At 66.4% G+C, this 17,624-nt stretch overlaps 1 protein-coding gene across 3 annotated transcripts in view; it reads right to left on the bottom strand.

Moving 5' to 3' along the window:
• The window catches only part of SLC12A7 (solute carrier family 12 member 7), a 37,437-nt gene that overhangs the window by 5,894 nt on the left and 13,919 nt on the right, over nucleotides 1-17,624 (bottom strand). For all 3 annotated transcript variants that reach the window (XM_069492277.1, XM_069492276.1, XM_069492278.1), the window contains exons 4-22: nucleotides 17,154-17,300; nucleotides 16,083-16,137; nucleotides 14,494-14,624; nucleotides 13,604-13,845; nucleotides 11,837-12,048; nucleotides 11,071-11,247; nucleotides 9,920-10,018; nucleotides 9,374-9,431; nucleotides 8,629-8,803; nucleotides 8,099-8,217; nucleotides 7,553-7,651; nucleotides 6,960-7,079; nucleotides 6,324-6,428; nucleotides 5,212-5,380; nucleotides 3,181-3,376; nucleotides 2,719-2,888; nucleotides 2,521-2,652; nucleotides 2,279-2,386; nucleotides 42-220 (exon numbers count right to left, since the gene is read on the bottom strand). In XM_069492277.1, coding sequence (XP_069348378.1) covers nucleotides 42-220; nucleotides 2,279-2,386; nucleotides 2,521-2,652; nucleotides 2,719-2,888; nucleotides 3,181-3,376; nucleotides 5,212-5,380; nucleotides 6,324-6,428; nucleotides 6,960-7,079; nucleotides 7,553-7,651; nucleotides 8,099-8,217; nucleotides 8,629-8,803; nucleotides 9,374-9,431; nucleotides 9,920-10,018; nucleotides 11,071-11,247; nucleotides 11,837-12,048; nucleotides 13,604-13,845; nucleotides 14,494-14,624; nucleotides 16,083-16,137; nucleotides 17,154-17,300 — 2,693 coding nt within the window. The remainder of the gene's footprint in view (nucleotides 1-41; nucleotides 221-2,278; nucleotides 2,387-2,520; nucleotides 2,653-2,718; nucleotides 2,889-3,180; nucleotides 3,377-5,211; nucleotides 5,381-6,323; nucleotides 6,429-6,959; nucleotides 7,080-7,552; nucleotides 7,652-8,098; nucleotides 8,218-8,628; nucleotides 8,804-9,373; nucleotides 9,432-9,919; nucleotides 10,019-11,070; nucleotides 11,248-11,836; nucleotides 12,049-13,603; nucleotides 13,846-14,493; nucleotides 14,625-16,082; nucleotides 16,138-17,153; nucleotides 17,301-17,624) is intronic.

The raw sequence follows: 17,624 nt of genomic DNA on the forward strand, positions 1-17,624 counted from the left end.
GGGACCTGTCCCCCCGAGGCCACACGTGCAGGGACACTCACGGCTTCAGGCTGAAGAGGTCTTTGAATCCAGACACACTGGCGTCCTTGTTCTTGTGCCTCTCGGCGATCAGCTTCTCCCGCGTCCAGGTCATCTGCACCTTGTCTGGTGTGGACGGGGCCTGGGTCCTGGCGGCCGCGGCAGTGTGAGACGCGGTGTTCCTGTCGTGGATTAGCTGGGCCTGGGGGAGAAGCAGAGGCAGCCACGCACTCGGTGTGACCAGGAGGTGTGGGTGGCACCAGGCTGGCCACGGAACCAAAGGGCCACAGCACCCACCCCAGGCGCCCCTGCAGGGCCCACATCCTCACTGGGTCCATGAGTTCCCTCCCCGCTGTGGCGGGAAGTGGCGGGCGAGGATGCCGACCACGGCACTGACCACAGGGGACCCCGCAGGGGCGGCCGGGCCCTCGACAGCACCTCCTCCACCTGCGATGACGCACGGGAACCGTGGCACCAGGCCACGCTCACAGCCCACGCCCCACACGGGGCAAGGCCTGGCTCAGGGAGGACCCCACAGCCGGGGGTGCCTCGTGGCTGAGCACGGGCCAGCGTGGCAGACAGACATGTCCACGCTTCCTCAGACCACACCACGCGCTGAGCACACAGCCGTCTGCGGAGCCGAAGCTGGTTAGTGCTCGGCGACCAACTGCTTACACCAGTGTGTCTGCGTGTGCCTGTGTGTCTGCGTGTGCCTGTGTGTGTCTGCCTGTGCCTGTGTGTCTGCATGTGTCTGCGTGTGCCTGTGTGTCTGCATGTGTCTGTGTGTCTGCGTGTGTCTGTGTGCCTGTGTGTTAGCATGTGCCTGTGTGTGTCTGTTATGCCTGTGTGTCTGCATGTGTCTGTGTGTGTCTGCATGTGTCTGTGTGTCTGTGTGTGTGTGCATGTGCCGGTGTGTGTCTGCGTGTGTCTGCGTGCCTGTGTGTCTGTGTGTACCTGTGTGTCTGTGTGCCTGTGTGTGTCTGCATGTGCCAGTGTGTGTCTGCGTGTGTCTGTGTGTGTGTCTGCGTGCCTGTGTGTCTGCATGTACCTGTGTGTCTGAGTACCTGTGTGTGTCTGCGTGTACCTGTGTGTCTGCGTGTGCCTATGTGTCTGTGTACCTGTGTGTGTCTGTGTGCCTGTGTGTCTGCGTGTGCCTGTGTCTGTGTGTACCTGTGTGTCTGCGTGTGCCTGTGAGTCTGCGTGTGCCTGTGTGTCTGCGTGTGCCTGTGTGTCTGCGTGTGCCTGTGTGTCTGAGTGCCTGTGTGTGTCTGCGTGTGCCTGTGTGTCTGCGTGTGCCTGTGTCTGTGTGCCTGTGTGCCTGCGTGTGCCTGTGTGTCTGCGTGTACCTGTGTGTCTGCGTGTACCTGTGTCTGCGTGTGCCTGTGTGTCTGCGTGTACCTGTGTGTCTGAGTGCCTGTGTGTGTCTGCGTGTGCCTGTGTGTCTGCGTGTGCCTGTGTGTCTGCGTGTACCTGTGTGTCTGCGTGTACCTGTGTCTGCGTGTGCCTGTGTGTCTGCGTGTACCTGTGTGTCTGAGTGCCTGTGTGTGTCTGCGTGTGCCTGTGTGTCTGCGTGTGCCTGTGTGTCTGCGTGTACCTGTGTGTCTGAGTGCCTGTGTGTCTGCGTGTGCCTGTGTGTCTGCGTGTGCCTGTGTGTCTGCGTGTGCCTGTGTGTCTGTGTGCCTGTGTGTGTCTGTGTGCCTGTGTGCCTGCGTGTGCCTGTGTGTCTGCGTGTGCCTGTGTGTCTGCGTGTACCTGTGTGTCTGCGTGTGCCTGTGTGTCTGCGTGTGCCTGTGTGTCTGCGTGTACCTGTGTGCCTGCGTGTGCCTGTGTGTCTGCGTGTGCCTGTGTGTCTGCGTGTACCTGTGTGTCTGCGTGTGCCTGTGTGTCTGCGTGTGCCTGTGTGTCTGAGTGCCTGTGTGTCTGCGTGTGCCTGTGTGTGCATGTGCCTGTATGTGTCTGCGTGTCTACATGTCTGCATGTGTGTGCCTGCGTATGCCTGCGTCTGTGTGTCTCTCCATGTCTGCATGTGCCTGTGTGCGTCTGCATGTCTGTGTGTGTCTGCATGTGTGTGCCTGTGTCTGTGTGTCTGCGTGTGCATGTGCCTGCATATCTGTGTGTGCCTGCATGCGTGTGCCTGCGTGTCTGTGCGTGTGGAGGGGCAGCCGGCGCCCTCCTTCCCCACCCCCAAACACGCCCTCCCCTCCCACGTGTTTGGACTCGCAGCCTGCGTGTCGGGGCGTCTCCAGGCCTGGGGTCCCACCTCTCTCTCGCGCTCGGTCTTGGACAGCTGCATCTGCTTCAGCATCTGGGACCGCTGCTCCATCATCAGCGTCTTCTCGTAGGTGAACGCAGAGATGTCGTTTTCAACCTAGAAAGTTCCAAAGCACAGAAGTAAACACAACGTGCACGAAAACCACACGTCGCCACCAGACGTCACCTGTCTCCCCGGTGGCGGCAGGCCCGGAACGGCACGGTGCCGGGCGGCCCCCAGGCCCCGCTCACCATCTCCACCACCTCCACCTCGGCGCTGATCCGCAGGTGGTACAGGAACGTCTGCAGGTCCCGCTTCATCTGGATGCTGTTGTCGTCCACCTGGGCCACCGTGAAGATGCGCATCCGGCACTTCCGCCACACCTGGGGGGCAGGCACGGCTCAGCCTCGGGGAGCCGCGGCCGCCCGCCCCGCCGCCCGCGGGCCCACCTTGTGCTGCCGCAGCAGGAAGGGCAGCAGCATGAGCATGCCGCCGTCGTGCACGATCCACCACACGTCCACGTGCCCGTCGCCCAGGCGCTCCTGGTTTTGCGGAAACAGGTCCACGTTTTTGGCCACCAGCAGGGCCTGCTGCGCTGCGGTGGTGTCACGGACGGTGTCTGTGGAGAGAGGCCGCCACGGGCGGGTCACCCGGAGTGGGGAGAGTTGGGGGCTCGAGTGCACCGTGGAGCTGGTGGGGGCCGGCCGCCCCTGCGGGACGCGCCTGGACATTAGCCAGCGCGGAGGCAGCCACGGGCGGGGTCCCTGCAAAGCCCCACCCTCTCTCCGTCAGCCTCCCACGGCCCAGCCGAGCGCACGCGGGGCCCGGGTGCAGACCACGCTCCCAGGGAGCCAGGGGCCACGGGGAGGGCTTGGGAGGGGAGAAGCCGGGGCCACGCCGACCACACCTACCCACGAAGTTCTTCCAGGAGAAAGGGTTGTCCTCCTGCTTCCAGGACTCGGGCCAGGCCATGAGCACCGTGTTGTGCTTCATGGCCCCCAGGCCGGCCGACTGGATCAGGTGGGACGTGCCGTCCCGCAGGTTGGAGGAGACCACCAGCTGGCAGAAGCCTTTGGTCTTCTCCACGCCCATCAGAGACCGGATGTTCTGCAGGAGACAGGACGGGGTTGGTGCTGCGGCCCCCGACACCGCGTGTGCATGTGTGTGGCAGGGAGAGACACAGACGGCAGGGTGCACCTGACACTGCATGCAGGTGACAGGGAGGCACACGAGGCCAGGCGGTTCTCTGAAGTGATCCACATCGTCACAAACCACCCACCACACTTGCATGTTCTAGACCCTGTGCTCCACACCGGGGACACTCTTCTGAAGACTGTGGCGTGTCACGGGGTCCCAGCATGACATGCCAGACACACGACAGAGCCACACCAGACACCACCGCTGCACGTGGTTTCTGCCCTTCCCCGTCCTCTCACTGATGGGGGCAGCAGTGCCACACGGCTCGTTTCCACGGGCGGTTGGACACGCATGACCAGGACCAGCCCCGTTGAGGCAACGGTGTATGTGGACGCTGGTCTCCTGCCCCTGCCACTCCGACACTCGGGCCCCGGCTCCTGGGTCCCCTGGGGCAGAACCTCGGGCCAGAGTGCTCCGGCCGTGGCACTCGGGGGACTGCCCTGCTGGCTGAGACGCACGAGGGACGGGCCCCTGTTTGCTCTGACTTCTCCCTCTGGGGGCAAAGTCCCACCTTTGCATTTGGAAAACTGGTTCCTATGTCTCAAGGTCTGTGGACAGAGGATCTTGCCCAGGGTGGACCAGACCCAAAGTCTCACCCGTCCCTTGTGTCTCACCCTTGTCACCTGTGTGACTGGTGTCACCTGTCCTGCCCAGTACCGAGCTGGACGATTGGTAGCGTGAGATTTGGCACCTGGGATCTGAGACTGGGCTGAGACTTCAGACTCAGAGCTGATGCCATAACGGGTCGAGACTGCAGGAGGCTGGCTCGTTTGGAGACAACGTCCTTGTAGCCGTGATTACGAACCTTGTAAATTACATTATGATGCTGGGAGACCATCCTGATTACTGAGGTGAGGCCCCTTAGCGGGGAAAGGCGGGGGCTGAGACAGAGCAGAGTGAACCCTCCTTTCTCTCAGGGAAGGAAGGGGATCTGTACGTCCCGTCTGCCCTGAACAAGCGAAACCTCGGAGCAGTGGAGAGGCTGGCGGTCCAAGCCCACCAGATCCGGGCTCCGGGCCACGGGGCCCAGCCCTGCCTGAGCAGTGGCACCTGCCCGAGTGCCCGGCCTGGATCTGCGCCAGCCTCTGGGTGTGGACGGGGAGCACATGCCACGGAAACACCTGGACTCGCTGGCAAGGCCCAGGTGCAGTGGCTGCGGGGGACAGCAGCCTGAGGTCTCAGCCCAGAGCACCCAGGGGGCAGAAACGGGGCACACGGGCCTCGCGCTGCAGGCGGCTCGCACAGCAGGAGGCGGCCCGGCACACGGCACAGCCGCTGCAGCGGGCTCCAGACTGAGCTGGGGGTCCAGGGTACCCCCTGGAAAGGTCACAGCCCTCGGTGCCGCAGTTCCACGGCCTCCTGGGCGCGGCTGGCGCTGCCCCTGAGGCCTTGGCGCACTGCACAGCAGATTCTTTGGAGGGTCTTCCCTCCCGCTCACCCCACACTCACGGGAACAAACAACAGCGAGACACTGAGACAGATGCCGGCCAGCGAGCCCTCCCCGCGCAGCCGCCCCGCCTGGCCCGCCCACCTCCTCGGCCCGCCCACCTCCTCGGCCCGCCCACCTCCTCGGCCCGCCCACCTCCTCGGCCCGCCCACCTCCTCGGCCCGCCCACCTCCTCGGCCCGCCCACCTCCTCGGCCCGCCCACCTCCTCGGCCCGCCCACCTCCTCGGCCCTCCCCGCGCAGCCGCCCCGCCCGGCCCGCCCACCTCCTCGGCCCGCCCACCTCCTCGGCCCGCCCACCTCCTCGGCCCGCTGCGCCTCCGCGTGCTTGTCCAGGTAGGTCCCCTCCAGCACCGAGCCCACGATGGTCAGGCCCTTGCCGGCCTTCAGCTGCGAGGTGAAGGACAGCAGGCGAGGCTGCTTCACGCGCTGCTCAGCGTCCAGGCTCAGCAGCACCAGCACCTGCGGCCTGCGGCGGGGACAGGGCGGGGCGCGGTCACCAGGGGCTCTCCAACAGGCGGGACAGACAAGGCAGCCAGTGTGCCGCTCACTGACAGGCAGGACAGGTGGGACAGGTGACACGGATGATACAGGTGCAGGTCACACAGGTGAGATAGGTTATGTACAAGACAAGTCACACAGGCAAGTGGAACAGGTGAAACAAATGGGACACGTGAGATAGATCACACAGGTGACATAGGTAATGCAGGTGTCACAGGTAAGATAGATCGGACAGGAGAGACCAATGGGACAAGTCAGACAGGTCATACAGGTGAGATAGGTGATATAGGAGACACAGGTCACACAGGTAACATAGGTGGGACAGGTCAGAGAGATGGGACAGATCAGAGAGATGCAACAGGTAAGACAGGTCATACAAGTGGCACAGGCCACAGAGGTAAGAGGTGAGACAGGTGAGGTAGGTCACACAGGTGAGATAGGTCACGCAGGTAAGACAGGTGGGACCGGTAAGAGGACAGGTGACACAGATGACAGGCAGTACAGGTGGGACAGGTGACAAAGGTGGCACAGGCCAAACCACCACCTGGGCTAGTGCCTGTGGCTCCCTGCTGGGACCCACAGGGTCCCTCGGCTCTGGGCAGGGGAGCGGGCCCTCCCCAGGTGCGTGGGCAGGTGAGCCCCCCGCGGGTGAAGCCCTCCCGCTCCCCACGCCAGGACAGTGAGGGCAGAGTGGCCGGCTGTGACGTCCTCGCCCTACAGCGGGATGAGCATCGTCTCCAAGGCCACCAGGGGCCTGGGACTGGCCTCCACGATCTCCCCGTCAGTGGGCAGAGATCTCGCTCCGGGACGTCACCTGGGCCGAGGCGAGAAGCCCGAGACAGACGGGACGTGGCACCCCCGCGACACGGGCCCCCTGGCGTGGTGAAGGGGCGCGGGCCGCGGCAGCTCACCTCCAGTTCTTGGTGTGGGGCGGGCCGTGCTCCACGCGCAGCAGGGCGTAGCGGGCGGCGTTCAGCGACAGGCCCCGGATGCCGTCACCCCACTCCTTCTCAGCCCTGCGGGGGAGGGTGCGTCCAGCTACGCGCCCGGGAGGCGGCCAGGCAGGACCCGCGGGCAGGAGGGGCCAGACGGGGGGCCTGGCGCTGCGAGGACCTGAGGGCCAGCAGGACGCAGCACTCCCTGCCCCCGCCCCACCGCCCACCCAGGGAAGGGCCAGGAGGGGACGGCCCGCCAGGCACGGGGCCTCCCCCAGGCCGGTCGTCAGGGCAGCGGCCAGGCTCTCCCGGGAGAGGAGCCGGCTGCTCCGGGCTGCGCCTTGGCAGGGAGGACGCCCAGCACAGGAGAGGAGCCTCCTGGTGGCAGAGGCCGTGACACGGGGCTGCACCCGGTGCAGGGAGGGCGTGTGTGCGGGAGGGCGCACAGCGGGTGCTCGGAAGGACAAGCGTGGTTGTTGCTCGTGAGGACGGCGCTGACCCCGAGCCCTCAGGCCAGAACCCCTGTCTCTCTGCCTCATGTGGGCGTGTGGCCCGGCTGGGCACGGCGGGAAACCTGGGCTCGGGAAGGGCTGGCGGCGGCTCGGTGCTCACCCGCGGTACTCGATGTACTTGTAGATGCAGCCGGCGATGAGCATGGCGAACAGCGCGTAGTACCAGGAGCAGACGAACATCAGCGCCAGGCACAGGCTCATGCCCAGGAAGGACAGCGTCCTGGGGGACAGGCGGCTCAGGGGGGCCGGCCGACCCACACCCGAGCACCCCTCAGCGTCCTTCCGGGTACCCCGGGCAAACGGGCGCTGACGCCACAACCCAGCCACCCCCGTGGCAGCCGGGCTCCAGCACCACAGTGCGCCCCAAAGCTGCCCCACCCAGGCGCGCTGGGCACCACAGTGTGCCCGCGGCCACCGGGCTGCAGCCGTCTCCGAGCGCCAGCTCACAAGGAGGGCACAGAGACGACCCTGACCCCAGGTCCTGCACACCCAGCCTGGGGGCCCGGGTTGGCCACAGTCGTGGCCCAAGAGGCCAACATGGACGGCGGGACTTCTGGGGACGCCACGACCTTTAGGGCAGAGGCCAAAGGCCCAGGCCTAACCGGCTTCCCTGAGGCTTGATCCGGAAAAGCAGTTAAGGACCCCCCGGGTCCCCAGGCCACGGGGTCCCCCGTCACCGCAGCCGGGCCTCACCAGTGGTAGTACTTGAAGCGCGGGCGCCAGTTGGGAGTGCGCAGCAGGGTCTGCACGGCACAGGCCAGGTTCACGAACATGTAGCACATGAGGAAGAACCTGCGGCAGGCGGCAGGCTGAACACGGGCCACACACGCCTGCCGCCGCGTGCGCTGGGCCTGCACCCCACCTCCCGCGAGACTGTGCTCGGCCCCTGTACCCCACTGTCCCCCACGGGCTCCCTTGTCCCGTCCCTGTCCTGTCCACACCACTGTCCCCCACAGGCCATCCCTATCCTGTCCCTGTCCCATCCACGCCACTGTCCCCCACGGGCCACAACTGTCCCATCCCTGTCCTGTCCACACCACCGTCCCTCCCTCCACGGGGTCTCCATGCGCCCACCTCAGCCCCCACGTGTCTCTGCACAACAGCCGAGGGTGACATGGACAGGAGTCGGGCCCCCAGGTCCCTGCTGTCCTGTGGTCGCTGTCCCTCCCACAGCAGGCGTCTGTCCTGCGCACTGTGTCCCTTGGCCCACCGCCGAGCCAGCCCCGCCCCATAACTCACATGGACAGGATCGGGGCCACGCTGTCCAGGGAGGCGATGAGGACGCCCGTCTCGCAGATGAGGGCCGTGAGCAGCAGGGCCCAGGTGGGCTCCCCGTTGGCCTTCCCGTGGCCGAACACCTGCAGGGGGAGGGCAGGTGGGCAGGTGGCCGGAGGGGCAGGAGAAACGCCTCCCTTTTCAGAGACGAGCCAAACACACGAGCCGGCCCAGCAGACACTGACTTCCAGGACATGTCGCTGGACCTCACCCAGCCGGGTACAGACAGGGACCCCAACACAGGCCTGTGCCTTGGGTGGCTCCAAATGCTTGTCTGTACCTGGCCATGCCCCTAACTTGTGTGGCTCCAGCCACCAGAAGCCCCGCCTCAGTTTCCCCAAGCACGCAGGGCAGTGTGTCCAGGCACTTGCCGGCTGCCCACCCGCCTGGGGGCCAGGCCGAGCCTCGGGGACCCCACGGACGACCCTGACCTTCTGCGGCCGCCCCCTGGGGGAGCCAGGCGCCCACCGGCCAGCGTAGCCCGGCGGGCTCACCTGGAGGAAGGGGACGATGCCGTCGCGGGCGATGGCCTGCAGCAGGCGCGGCGCCCCCGTGAGGCTCTGCAGGCCAGCGCCGCAGGTGGAGAAGAAGGAGCCGATGACGATGACCCAGGGCGAGGGCCAGGCCAGCATGCCGATGACCAGGTTCCCCTGCAGCGCCTCCCCGAACCTGCGGAGCGAGCTCTCAGCACCCGCAGACGCACCTCCCCACGAGGGGCCTCCCGGGAGCCCCCAGCCGCCTGGCTGCAGACCCCAGGCAGGCTCCTCGTGGGTGGGGGCGTCCCGCTCCCCTCGGGGCCATTCCCGGAGCAGGAAGAGCCAGCCCGGCGGAGTCGGCAGGGACTCTGCACCCGCAGACACCGAGCCGCACTGTCGGGGACCACCCGGGACCCCTCGAGACATAGGGTCAGTGGACGCCCCGCCGGGGCTCCTGCCACATCTGCACTCGGCAGCAGGGCTGGGGTCTCCCGGGGTCCCCGCCTCGCAAGCCCATCCTCACGGCCTCCCTGGAGGGGCCCACGGCCCTGACCCCCTCCCCCGCTCCCCCAGGGCGGGTTTGCTCTGAGCAGCGCCGGCCCAGCGAAGGGACGACACGTGAATGCCCAAGCCACACACGGGGGGCCGAATCCCAGCGCCGGGACGGACACTGTGACGCCCTAGGGCGACTCCCATCTCGAGGCTGCCGCCACCCCCGGGAGGACCCCATGCAGGAGCGTGTGAGCTGCACACGGAAACGCACTTGTCTCGCAAGACCACGCCCTCGATGCAGGCCCCGAAGAGCACGATACAGGACAGATCTGCAGGGCGTCAAGGAACGGCGGGTCCCAAGTGGACGTGACGCGCTGGTCCTGGGCCCCAGGGGGGCCGACCCTGCTGTGCCCGACCCCTGTCCTGGGCACACATGCCACCCTGGTGGCCCTCAGGGCACCCCCTGGCTCCATAAATGGGGCTCGGTGGTCAGCGTGTGCCTGGCCTGCGCTGGACCACGGGGCACGGGGACTGGCCAGGGACACTCGCTCAGCTGCAAGGACAGGGCTCAGGGACGTCAGAGGCCAGCAACCCGGCCACACACACACCGTCAAGCACTACGGCCGCCCAGGGCTGTCTCCATAGCGTCACGCACATGTGACAGACGGCCCCGCATCACGTGACCAGCTGTCTCCATGGCGGGCGCTGTGGTCAGAACCCCCCACCCCGGGAGGGGTCCCACGGGTGCCACGCAGCACCCGGCAAGGGCGGGGGGCAGAGGCCATAGCCCCACCTCCAGGCCTAGACTCAAGGATACAGATGAAGGACGTGGTGACTATGGCCAAAATGGTCCCCGTGGGGATGGACTTCTGGGCGTCCTTGAGGTCCCCGGACCGGTTCGAGCCCGCCATGATACCTGCAGAAACAGTTGCCACCGTGACCGGCTCGCTGGGCTGGGGCGGCTCCGAGCGTGACCGCCACGAGCTGGAACGGTGGCCTCTGGGACAGCACAAGTCTGCGCTGGTGTCCCCCAGGAGGAGCTGGGGCTCGGAGGCCACAGTCCAGACCCTGCCTGTCCATACCACAGGCCGGCGGCTGCGGGGCACAGGCCACGGAGCCCTAGATGTCCCCACACACGGATCCCTGGAGCCCAAACTGAGCAGGGGGCGGGCGGAGGATTCCCAGGGTCCTCCCGACCGCGGGGCGAGGCTCAGGCCAGGCTGGCGGGCACCCTGTCCCCACCTCTGGCTCCTGTGGCCTCTGTGGCCCCACAGTCAAGGGCCAGGCTCCCAGGAGGACGTGGCCAGACGCTGACCGGCCCAGGGGCCCAACAAGGACAGGAGGGCCCAGTGGCACTCGGAGCCCAGCGTGGTGTTCCGCAGACTGACCCCTCCCGCCACCGCACCCACGTCAGCAGCCACCGTGCTCCGGTCACCACTTGGCGTCAGGTGCAAGCGGCGCACACCCAGCTCAGAGGGGCCCAGCGGGTGCCGGGTGGACGCTCCGTGTGACCCCACCATAGGGTCAGCCGGAAGCGTCCGTGTGCTCAAGGCGGCGTCAGGGGCAGTGGAGACACGGGGGCCACAGGCGTGCCAAGCACCCGCAGCCACACGGGCGCTCCCGCTCCCACCGCTGTGCCCACACGACCCCAGGGCCCCCACTCTCGGGTGAGGGCACTCGGGGCCCAGGCTCCCGCTCCTGAGGCCCCCCGACAGCGGCTCGTGGCACAGCACCCCACACGCGGGGCATCCGTGTGACACTGTCACACGCCTGTGCGGGAGAGCACCCGACGGCCCCGCAACCACTCAGAACACGCCTGGAGCACGGGAGCCCGCTCCGTCCCCCGAGCCAAACACGCAGGGAAGGGGGACGGAATGAGCCTGTCAGAGACAGAGAGACACAGAGACAGAGACAGAGACAGAGATAAAGAGACAAACACAGGGACGGCGGGCATGTCCCCGGCCTCACCGGTCACGGAGGGGAAGTAGATGCCGACCAGCAGGGTCAGGTAGGTGGTGATGTCCGAGAGCACGTAGGGCAGCCGGCTGTCGCGGCTGTCGCGGCTCTCCTCGGGCACGGGCACCGCGGGCACGCCCTGCTTCTCCACGTACGCCCCCCTGTCCGCGTACGCACTCCACAGGTTTTCTGTGGGGGAAAGCAGGCCAGGCAAGGTCAGTTCTTGACAGGATTCCGGCACCTTCCGTCAGTGCTCCCGCCACGGGACCACCGCGCCCGACAAATCCCGCCTGCGGCGGGGGGTGAGGGGTCACGGCTCACTCTCCCTGTGGACCCCGACCTCACACAAGGAAGCCACGTCACCACACTGAGCTCTGAGAAGGTGCCTTCCCCTTCTAGAACAGAGTTCTGCGCTCACGTGAAACGTCGCTTGCACAACACGCGTGTCCCAACTGCTCTAAGGGCACGTCCCCCTGGAGGGACCCGCCGGGTGACCTTTTCCCTAGAACCTCAGGCCTGGCCCGAGGCCGGGGGAGTCGCTTCCATGTAAGGAAGCAGATGGGAAAATCTGCTAAGTCACCACCGTCAACACGTCCCTCGTCCCCAGATGTCCCCCTGAGCCACGACACAGTAACAACGAACGGACCAATGAACGGACCCCAGAGCAACCCGCCGGCCCCAACGGGGGGCTGTGCCTGCCTCGCGCTGGGCGGGACGGGACCAGGGACTCAGGCGCCAGGGCCCACCCAGCTGCCCCGAGGCACCACAGGGCCCTTACCCAGGAAGACGCCGCTGGCCACGCCCGGGATGGCCTGCATCTCGGTGACGTTGTTCTGGGCGAAGTAGGCGTCGCAGGAGGCGCTGGGCTGGGAGCCGTTGCAGAAGAGGCCCCAGAGCGCGGTGGTCGCCGTGCTGTTGCCGTCCACGCGCACCTTGGCGCAGACGTCGAAGCCGCGCCGCGCGAGGGTGCGGTTCCCCAGGAGGCAGACCCTGCGGGTGGGGAGGCCGTCACGCCCGCGCCGCCGCCCAGGTGGCCAGCGTGGCCTCCAGGTGTCCCCAGAAGTGGCTTCTCTTCTGACACTACGCCTTCCACGGCAGGAGAGCCACTGAGGCACGTGAGGGACCAGCGCCTATGCCGGCCCAGCAGCCCCTGCGCTGCTCAGTGGCTCCCTCGGCCAAGCCCCGTCCAAACGTACCGAGTGGGAATTCCAGAAATAACTCGTTTCCTACTACGCACTGTTCTGAGTGTGTATGAGATCCCCTGACCCTCCCTCTGTCCAGCATCCGTGTTGTGGACACCTCTCATGGACACCCTGCCGTGGATACCCCGTGTGGACACCTTGCCATGGACACCCAGCTGTGGACACCCCGTGTGGACACCCCACATGGACACCCTGCCGTGGACACCCCGTCGTGGACACCCCGCGTGGACACCCTGCCGTGGACACCCTGCCATGGACACCCCGCGTGGACACCCTGCCATGGACACCCAGCTGTGGACATCCCGTGTGGACACCCCACATGGACACCCTGCCATGGACACCCCACGTGGACACCCTGCCGTGGACACCCTGCCGTGGACACCCCGTGTGGACACCCCGCATGGACACCCTGCCGTGGACACCCCGCGTGGACACCCTGCCGTGGACACCCCGTGTGGACACCCTGCCATGGACACCCCACATGGACACCCCGCGTGGACACCCTGCCGCGTGGACACCCTGCCGTGCACACCCCGTGTGGACACCCCGCATGGACACCCTGCCGTGGACACCCCGCGTGGACACCCTGCCCCACCACGGGGAGCCCCCAGTGCTCGTGCTCATGTCCCACTTATCTCACGTAAGAACGGCCCAAGCGCGCGGTGCTGCGCCTCATTCATAAGTTAAACTTGGCCGCAGTGCAGGAAAGGACAGGCCGGCAGGGCTCCAGGCCAGCCCTGTCTCTGCCATCCCCGGGGGTCTCGGAACACACCCTCGGTAAGGGGGTGCCCGTCCGCCCTATGAACAGGCTCTTATGCTATTTGGGGCTGCTCCGCCTCCCCCCGTTTTGGGGCACCTAACGCAGGTAAACAAGGCTGCTCCCTCGGTGGGGGGCTCTGCAGGGGACCAAGAGGCCCCACCTGGCCCGGCCGAGGCCAGACCCCTCCTCAGCCCAGTCCTGGGCTGGGCCGCCCGGCAGCCCACACTTTGCTCGGTCAGGGACCCTGGGACGCCTCCCCCAACCGCCCTTCCAGGAGGACAAGAGAAGAGGTCACTGGGGCTGTGAGGGTGAAGGGGGACCCACCTAGGACGCGCTCCGTGCTGCTGCCCCCTACGGCACCTATGGGCCACGGGGCTCCTGCCCTCGCAGATCTGGCCAGACGCAGCCGCGAGGGCGCCTGGACCCGCCTCACCCGCGGTCACACCTGTGGGAGCCCAGGAGCGAGGGTCCCCCAGGTTCACACCGCACCTGCTCCCACGAGGCAGGATGGTGCCCGCGGGGCTGGACCCCGGCGCAGGCGCGAGCCGCGACACAGAGGCCCCAGGACGGCCCCAGGACTTACGGGGTGTCCGGGGGGTCGAAGGCCGTCTTAATGACGCCGGCGTAGATGGCCAGGATGGACAGCACCACGCAGGCCAGGAACACCAGGGCCAGCTTGTTCACGTACTTGACGCCCACGAAGACCACCACGGCCATGAGCGCCAGCGTGCAGGTGCCGTACACACGCATGTTGTGCAGCATGGCCGCCGCCTCGCCGGCCGCCGCCTCCGCCTGGAAGATGGCCGCGCCGGGCGAGATGTAGGTCTGCGGGAGGGCAAGGGGGCGTCAGGGCACCGCCAGAGCCGACCTGACCGGAGGACCCGAGCCCCCAAGCCCCAGCACCACACAAGGGCAGCCCAACCCACTGGGAGGTTCCAGAACCTTCTCAGGCCACACAGCTCACTCCAGCAGCCCAGGGTGCCGGGAACCGGGTTTGGCAGGGGAAGGGGAGCGGAAGGACTGAGGATGGGGGTCCCACGGCCTCGCAGGTCCCAAGAGCAGGAAAGGGACTTGGGAACTCGCATGGTGACCAGCGTGGCCGGCCCGCATTCCTGGATGGCTGGGACACCCGCTGGCAAGCGCCTTGCTGGGCCGTGAGCTCTGTGCAGCACACGGATAAATCACGCGGGGAGCACGGCGGGGCCGGTGTCCTGGGGAGGGACCGTCTCCAAGCCCAGGCCTGGCCCAGACTGTGGCCCAGACGTCCAGGGAGCTGGCAGCCCGTGCTCAGCCAGGGGGACACGAGGGTGCCTGAGTGGCCCATGTGGTGCTGCGTGGACACTGCCCGGCGGCTTCCACACAGACCAACGCCGAGGAGGGGAGGCCGCCAGCCTCGGGAGCCTGGCATGCCGGGCGTCCAGAGTCGGGGCCAGGCTGGGGCCCAGCCAGGGAGGCACCCGAACCACCACTTACCAAAAAAATCTCAATGGTCCCCAGAATGTACATGGCTCCCGCGAAGGTCGTGCCCAGGTAGAAGCAGAGGCCGACGGCGCCTCCAAACTCCGGCCCCAGCGCCCGGGAAATCATGTAGTAGGAGCCACCGGCTGCAGCGCAATCAGCAGGGGACAGATGGCGGGTTAGGGACGCACTGCTTACCGCGAATTCAGACGTCGGGAGCAGAGCTCACGGTGCACGGAGCGCTGCCCCCGCCCCCACGCCCGGACACCCACAGGAGGCGCGCGGCTCGTGGGCTGCCACGAGACTGCAGCAGCTCCGAGCCAGTGGTTTTCTCATGGAAACTATGACCAAGGACAGGAACTGCCACAGCGTGGCACGAAGCCCCCAAGCGGCTCCTCTGAAAGATCTGCGTGTTTCAGCGTCAGACCCACCCCCCGTTCTGCTAACGGCTGTTTTTAAGAAAAGGCAAAAGAGAAATGACCTAGGCTGGTTAGGATTGTTTGGTGTGTTCCACATCACACTTAAAAGGCCCTCTTTGCGCAGCAGAGGCCCACGGCCCCGCAGTCTGTCCGCCCGGCTGACACTGCGCCTGGACGGGCACTGAGGGCTCCACAATCCAGGAATGTCTGGGTCGCAAAGGGCGCCAGTGCGCAGAGAAGCCAGCGGAGACCAGAGCCCCTGGGCAGCCCCACCCGGCCCCACGGAGCAGGAGGCCACTGCAGGCTGCTCACGGGAAGATTCAGAACCCAGAGGAAGTGCAGGCTCGGAATAAACGCTGGCCGTGTGTCCAGAGGTCAAAGGCATAAATTAAGACTAGGAAAAGGCCGGGCGCGGTGGCTGTAATCCTAGCACTCTGGGAGGCCGAGGCGGGTGGATCGCTCAAGGTCAGGAGTTCGAGACCAGCCTGAGCAAGAGCGAGACCCCGTCTCTACTAAAAATAGAAAGAAATTATCTGGCCAACTAAAAATATATATAGAAAAAATTAGCAGGGCATGGTGGCGCATGCCTGTAGTCCCAGCTACTCGGGAGGCTGAGGCAGGAGGATTGCTTAAGCCCAGGAGTTTGAGGTCGCTGTGAGCTAGGCTGATGCCACGGCACTCACTCTAGCCCAGGCAACAAAGCGAGACTCTGTCTCAAAAAAAAAAAAAAAAAGACTAGGAAAAAACCTTCCAGGGCATTCGCTGAAGACCCCACTCCAACGAGAACTCCCCACACACAGCCGCCCCGAGCCTGGGGCCAGCCCTGCGGGCCCAGCCTGTCGGCAGCGCCGCCCACTGGCTTAGAGAAGTCCCACCGCGCCTTCGCCTTCGGGGGCTCCAGGGAACAGGCGCCAGAGCCCAGGGACACCAGCGCCCGTCCCGCGGGCCGGGGAGGAAGTGCTGTCCTGACAGGTGGGCACAGGTGCGTCCCCCGGGGGCCGTCGGGGACAGGGGCTGTTTTCCCCATCGTGAGGAACACGGTGCCCTGGTGCCACCCGCGGGTGCAGGGCTAATGTCAAGGTCACTGTCCTCATGGAAGTGGAGTTGGAATGAGAACCTACCGCGCCCTGAAAATAAGATTCATCTGAAACATCTGGAGGGCTGCGCAGCGACGGGACCCCTTACCTGGGACCACGCCATTGGTGGCGATGGCGCTCATGGAAATGGCGGTCAGCAGCGTCTGCAAAGACAGGCCATCGCTGTAGGAGCAGGAGCTTTCCAGGAGCTCACCCGCCATAGATGCTCCGATGGGGACAGGCCTGTGGCCGGCCCCCCACACCCACCACGCCACGCCACGCCACGCCACGCCACACCACACCCTCCCAGGCTCTGAGCCTGGGAGTCACTGGGCAACAGGGCAGGGAGCTCCAGAGCGCCAGGCGCATGGCTCCCCGGAAACTTCCCTTCGGTGCTCAGCCCACAGAGCTGCCCAGAAACATCAGACTCGAAACCAAAAGACTGGCTCAGTCCCCCTCCCCGGCGGTGCGAGGGGGCCCTGTCCACATACCTGCCCTGGGGAACAGAGGCCCATCTAGGCGAGCTCCTCCTGGGGGTACAGGGGGACCTCGCCCAGTGCCCACCGCCCGTGGGGCTCAAGGACACCCTCTGGGCGCCCACCTCCCAGCACACCGCACAGCTGCCTGTCTGTGGGAACCAGAAGGCCCCTCGCCACCGGGGTAATCAAAACAACTAAATTCTGCTCCTCCAAATAAGAACAAAGAGAAAAGGCTGGGCAAGGACAAGAGCTCTGGGGACAGTGGGGTGAGCCGGGCCCGGGGGGCACCTCTGGCAGGTCCCAGCTGGTTGTGCCGCCCGGCCTGCGGCCGACCTGGGTCCCCTTCTCCACCACAGCTCCCTGCAAATGCCGGGGTCGTCCCACCTGGAAAGAGGCCTTGCTGTGCTCAGGCCCACAGAGCGGAGGGGGCTGCCCCCAGGCGAGCACTCAGCCGCCAGCACCGAGACGCCTCTGCACAAGCAGGTGGGCAAGACTCCGCCGGACGGGTCGGTAACCAGACGGGCCGCAGGGCCGGTCCTCCCTGCGCTGTACCCGGTTCTGGCGGAGGAGACGGCTCTTTGGGAAGAGCAGGCCCTGGACAGCTGTGGCTCTCGGGATTAAAGGTGGCCCTGCTGTCCCTACTGTCCAGCTGCCGCTGCCCCCAGGCGAGGACACGGCCTGGGGCCTCTGGGGACACTCACGCAGGAGCAGCACACGGCCACGATGAGGAAGGACTCCAGGATGCCGGCGGCCCCCACGATCCAGGTCAGGCGCAGGAAGAGGATGACACCCAGGATGTTCTGGAGGCAGGGCAGGTACACGCCGATGAACGTGCCCATGCGTGGGGTCTGCAAGGGAGAAGGCGTGTCCCGGGGGCCGCAGACCCTGCCCCGCAAAGAGCTGCAGACAGCCACGGGGACAGGAGAGGACAAGGAGGGTCCCCTGGGGCCACGGGGCAGCTGCTCAGCTCTGAGGAGATGGTGGCAGCCACCACGTCCCCAGACAGCACTGGGGACCCCCAGCACCCAGGGACTTCCCACCCGCAGATCCCAAGTTGTTCCCGCCCAAACCGGGAGGCCACGTGCCAGGTGTCGTGTGTCCCCGGACGGGCAGCGAGGTCAGGGGCCAGGCGCCCGCAGAGGGCGGGGGCAGTACCTGGGCGGGGACGGTAC

Source organism: Eulemur rufifrons, chromosome 17 (genome assembly GCF_041146395.1).
Source record: "Eulemur rufifrons isolate Redbay chromosome 17, OSU_ERuf_1, whole genome shotgun sequence".
Classification (NCBI taxonomy): domain Eukaryota; kingdom Metazoa; phylum Chordata; class Mammalia; order Primates; family Lemuridae; genus Eulemur; species Eulemur rufifrons.